The sequence below is a fragment of the Aspergillus stella-maris genome (genome assembly GCF_047715825.1).
Source record: "Aspergillus stella-maris strain CBS 113639 unplaced genomic scaffold BDV14scaffold_202, whole genome shotgun sequence".
In the NCBI taxonomy this organism is placed as follows: Eukaryota; Fungi; Ascomycota; class Eurotiomycetes; order Eurotiales; family Aspergillaceae; genus Aspergillus; species Aspergillus stella-maris.
Genome location: NW_027396996.1, coordinates 1 through 4,116, shown reverse-complemented (window position 1 = coordinate 4,116; position 4,116 = coordinate 1). Strand labels below are relative to the sequence as shown.

General features: G+C 53.4%; 2 protein-coding genes across 2 annotated transcripts; one reads left to right on the top strand and one right to left on the bottom strand.

Annotated features, from left to right (window-relative positions):
* The first annotated feature begins 734 nt into the window (after positions 1-734).
* BDV14DRAFT_186370 (Zn(2+) transporter ZRT3) lies at positions 735-2,487 on the top strand. The gene is made up of 3 exons (XM_073770801.1): positions 735-874; positions 920-1,050; positions 1,107-2,487. The coding sequence occupies exons 1-3, from the start codon at positions 820-822 to the stop codon at positions 2,295-2,297; spliced, it is 1,377 nt and encodes a 458-aa protein (XP_073621586.1). The 5' UTR covers positions 735-819; the 3' UTR covers positions 2,298-2,487.
* Position 2,488: 1 nt separating this feature from the next.
* BDV14DRAFT_186367 (splicing regulator NSRP1-like domain-containing protein) lies at positions 2,489-4,065 on the bottom strand. Its single transcript, XM_073770800.1, has one exon. The coding sequence runs from the start codon at positions 4,055-4,057 to the stop codon at positions 2,606-2,608; it is 1,452 nt and encodes a 483-aa protein (XP_073621585.1). The 5' UTR covers positions 4,058-4,065; the 3' UTR covers positions 2,489-2,605.
* Between the last annotated feature and the right edge of the window lie 51 nt (positions 4,066-4,116).

The window sequence follows — 4,116 nt, the reverse complement described above, 5'->3', positions numbered from 1 at the left end:
TCATAGACCTTATACCAGCGATCGGTGAGGCAGAAAATCCGATCAATCTAGACCCTGAGGAGGGGGAGGAGGGCAACCCGATTGTCCTTTAATATACGTACGAGTTCCTTTTGTTTCCCTATGCGAGCACTGCCTACCCATACGTGTTCTGTACAGATCTAGGCATGGCTTGCACCTCTACGTGGTGCTTAGGATTAGTAGCTGTTTGGTAAAACTAAAGCAAGCGCTATGTACATACGTAATCAAGTTCTTTCTGCTGGCAGAATACTAGCGCTTACACAAAAAAACGTTATTGCCCTTTTGTTCGAACAGTATGCCGTAGACTGGTTGGTGGTTGCTGCGAGTCAGACCGCTAGGCGCCGCAGGGTGTTGTGGTGGTTTCAGGCACCGTCATTGTAGGAAAGAAAAAACATTGCTATCAGCAGAGATTATTGGATATATTCAAGAGTCAAAAGGATAACAGGCCTCGACCAGAGATGGACGAAGACTGAAGTGGAATGGAGAGGGAGGGGTCAAAGAGGAGAAAGAGGAAGCAGAAGGGCCGCATTGATCGACCATCACGCCCATGGCTCCCAGGGTCCTCACGCCTGCCCAGACTTATAACCTCAAGTTCCCCATCATCACCACTGTCCCTCAAAGACTCAGTCCCTAAGTCCAATTTGCCCTCCCCACCGAATTTGGAGTTGTTGTATACTCCGGAGTGGCACTCCACATCGTTAGCTTATCTAATAACAGCGTCATCTCTCGCGGAGAGTGATCTAATCAGCTCCGTCACCAACTTCAACTTCGCTCTCTCAACTCCCACCTCAATCCGCCATCATGGCTGCCTCTAACGACCTCCGGGGCTGGGTCATGAGCGCCGTCTCGGGTATTGGTAAGTCCATTGGTCCGCCTGCCTGACCTTTCGCTAACAACTCAGCCTGCGTCCTGGGGTCGTCTGTCATTTGCGCCGATCTCCTCCTCCGCCGCTTCTGGCCGCGGAGCGACTTTCAGATTGTTCACAACAATGCCTTCCTCTCAGCATCACTGTGTCTCAGTGCGGGTGTAATTGTAAGATGGTGCTCGGTTTTACAAACACCTGATCTCATGCTAACCTTCGCTTCCAGCTGTTCACCTCGTTATATAGCATGCTTCCTACCTCCCGCGAATACCTCATGAAAGCCGGATGGTCTCCCTCGCGATCAGCATACGCGCTTATCGGTCTTTTTATCGCCGGTGTCGTTGGGATACGCTCACTGTCTGCGCTACTGCACAAGTTCCTTCCATCTCATGTTGTGGATTGTGCCCATACCCATGAAGCGCCGCACGAGAACACCGACCTCGAACAAGGCAAGGCCGCGCATCATCATTCAGTCCACCGCAGCACCAACAAGCTATCTGAGAGGACCCCTCTTCTCGTTAGATCCTCGAAATCCACGCCCCTTGTAAATGACCTTTCAATGATAGAACGCCAGGATGGAGCTGCGCGTTTGGGAAATGATCCCTGGCGAGTCCGCCTTGGACGGCGTTTGTCCGGTTTGATCGGAGGTGCAAAGGCTCACTGCGACGAGGAGGGCCCTTGCTATGGCTTCTCACAAGCCTGCGGCAACGAGTGCTCCAAGACCCTTGTGCGTCCTGCTATCACTGCAGATGATGCCTCCGACACGGACATTCCGCCTCCCGGCGAGTCGCCAAACATTTCCAGCTCTTCATCTCATATAGATATGGGCGATGACGGACCCTCTTCGCCGGCTAGTGAGCCGGATGAGCACGCCAAACAGGCGGTCTCTAACCTTCAGCACCACCACCATGTACCTCAAAACGCATTTCTTTCCATCGGGCTACAAACGTCCGTAGCCATCGCTCTGCACAAGCTCCCCGAAGGCTTTATCACTTACGCAACCAACCATGCCAGCCCAACCCTCGGCATGACGGTATTCTTAGCCCTCTTCATCCACAACATCAGTGAAGGATTCGCCATGGCACTTCCTCTCTACCTAGCCATCCACTCCCGAGGCTGGGCAATGTTCTGGTCCAGTCTTCTCGGCGGTATCAGCCAACCTGCCGGAGCCGGTCTCGCGGCGCTCTGGATCTGGGGTGCCCGAAAAGCAGGTAGTGGGGCTGGCGAGGGTAAGGACGAGACCTCGTGGGCTGTCTACGGTTGTATGTTCGCTGTGACAGCAGGTGTGATGACGTCAGTTGGGCTTCAGCTGTTCACAGAGGGTCTGGTCTTGACCCATCAGCGGAATATGGCGATTGCATTTGCCATTGCAGGGATGGGTATTATGGGCTTGAGTTTTGCGTTGACGGCTCATTGATGATGGTGTTTTATTTGGTCTCTGTTTTCCCTGTCTTTTGGACTACTAGAAAAGTTCAACCGGTGCATTGCATTATGCATGGAGTTTTGGCCGGACTTGACTACGAGTGACGATACTTTATATACTATATTACGATTAGACTACTGTTCTTTGGGAGTCCTGACACTACACTCATATAAAGGCTTTCATGTCATTTATATCGCAAATAAATCGTGGTATACAGGTTGGCCCGTAGTATGTGCAAACCGCCAACGCCCCAATGCATAGAGTAAATATTCCACTCAAGAACAAAATCCGGAGAGGTCGTTCTATGACCCCTTCGCAGCAGCCTCCCGCTCCTTTTTTCTCGCCAAATACCGCTCGCGCGCACTCGATACATCCGTACTCGTCTTCTGGCTGCGGCTGCGCTCCGCAATCTCCTTCTGCTTTGCGGTCTCTTCCGCCTCGCGTTGCCTCTCCTGCTCTTCCAATTGCTCCGCAATCATCTCGGTCTGACGAGCGCGCTGTCCCGCACGCCCAGCACCCCGCTGAGAATCGAAGCGCGGCTTTGCACCAGCGCCTGGCGCCGTGCGTGTCGGTGCCGGCGCAGCAGCCTTCGGTTTGGGCGCGACGTTCAGACCCGCGCTGAGGAGTTGTCGCTTGTCGACGACTTGGCCCTCGTCGTTGACGGCTATGTGACCGCCCGCTGCATTAAGTTCGGCTGCCTTTTGGGCTTCTGTCTTTTCGGCGTCTGTTTGTTGTGCCTCTGCGGAAGTTTCACCGTCTTGGATCTTCTTTGCTGCTTCGTCTGCTGCTTTCATTGCTGCGTTGTGCTCTTCTTCGCCTCTGCTCAGGAGGTCTCGATAGAATCCGACCATTCCGCTTCCGCCGTTCTTTCGCCTCCGCTCTTCCTCCTCTGCTTCTCTAGCCTTCTCTTCCTCTTCGACTCTTCTCAGCTCCTCCTGCTGTGCCTTGTATGCTCCCGTCACGAACTTCTCCTTATCATCGAACTCGTCGCCCTCTGCTTCACGCTCCTTAGCAAGCAGCCTATCTCTAGCGCGCAACTGGTCTCGTTTTCGGATTTCAGCGCTGCGAAGGAGGGAGGTCATGTATTTTGGTACGGCCTCAGCGCCGTTATTATTATCCTGGTTCTTCTTCGCCGGTTTAGTGTGCAGACTATCGTAGACAGCATCGTAGGAGTATATCGAAGTATCGACTTCTTCCGCTTGCGAAGCATGTTTCTTGCTGCTGTGCATGGCAGAGAGGTTCGTATATTCGCGGTCTGAGTCGCCCTTTCTCGAGTTCGTCGGCGCGTTTAGACCGTACGTCGTTTCGGACCCTCCCTTGTCGGTATTGTCCCCCTCATTATCCGCAAATATAGACCCCTTACTCAACGGTTTAACCTTCGGTTTCGGCGCCTGGCCCAGCGGCACGATCTTGCGTTTTGGGGGCGGTCCGTCGTCGCGTGCGTGCTTTGTCGCTGGCGCTGGAGCTGATGTACTATCGAGTCCTCCTATAGTTGTGATTTCCGTCTCGTTTGCGCCGCGTCCATTGCTGTTATCTTCACCACCGGAGTCGTCGTCGAAAACGGCTTTTTTGCGCTTCGCGCTCGAGCTTGCGCCGGATAGCGGGTTGGGTTTTTTGGAGAGGTTTATGCCGATTAATGGTTTTGGCGGCATCTTGGGTTTCTGTGCAAGTTCCGTCTCTGAGATTCGTGATGTAAGGCTCTGAGTCTGGTGCTTGGTTTCGATCTGGTCGACGTCAGTCAAGCTCAAGCTCATGTGGGAAGCGATGGATAATCTTCCATTGGGTGGCTGGTATGGCCGCCTAGCTAAGATAA

What these genes read in the sequence shown, in the direction of transcription:
- BDV14DRAFT_186370 (XM_073770801.1), top strand. Translation starts at nt 820, where the DNA reads ATGGCTGCCTCTAACGACCTCCGGGGCTGGGTCATGAGCGCCGTCTCG. An exon ending in GAGCGCCGTCTCGGGTATTG is followed by an intron (nt 875 to 919) that starts GTAAGTCCATTG and finishes CTAACAACTCAG; the next exon opens with CCTGCGTCCTGGGGTCGTCT. An exon ending in GTCTCAGTGCGGGTGTAATT is followed by an intron (nt 1,051 to 1,106) that starts GTAAGATGGTGC and finishes CTTCGCTTCCAG; the next exon opens with CTGTTCACCTCGTTATATAG.
- BDV14DRAFT_186367 (XM_073770800.1), bottom strand. Translation starts at nt 4,057, where the DNA reads ATGAGCTTGAGCTTGACTGACGTCGACCAGATCGAAACCAAGCACCAG.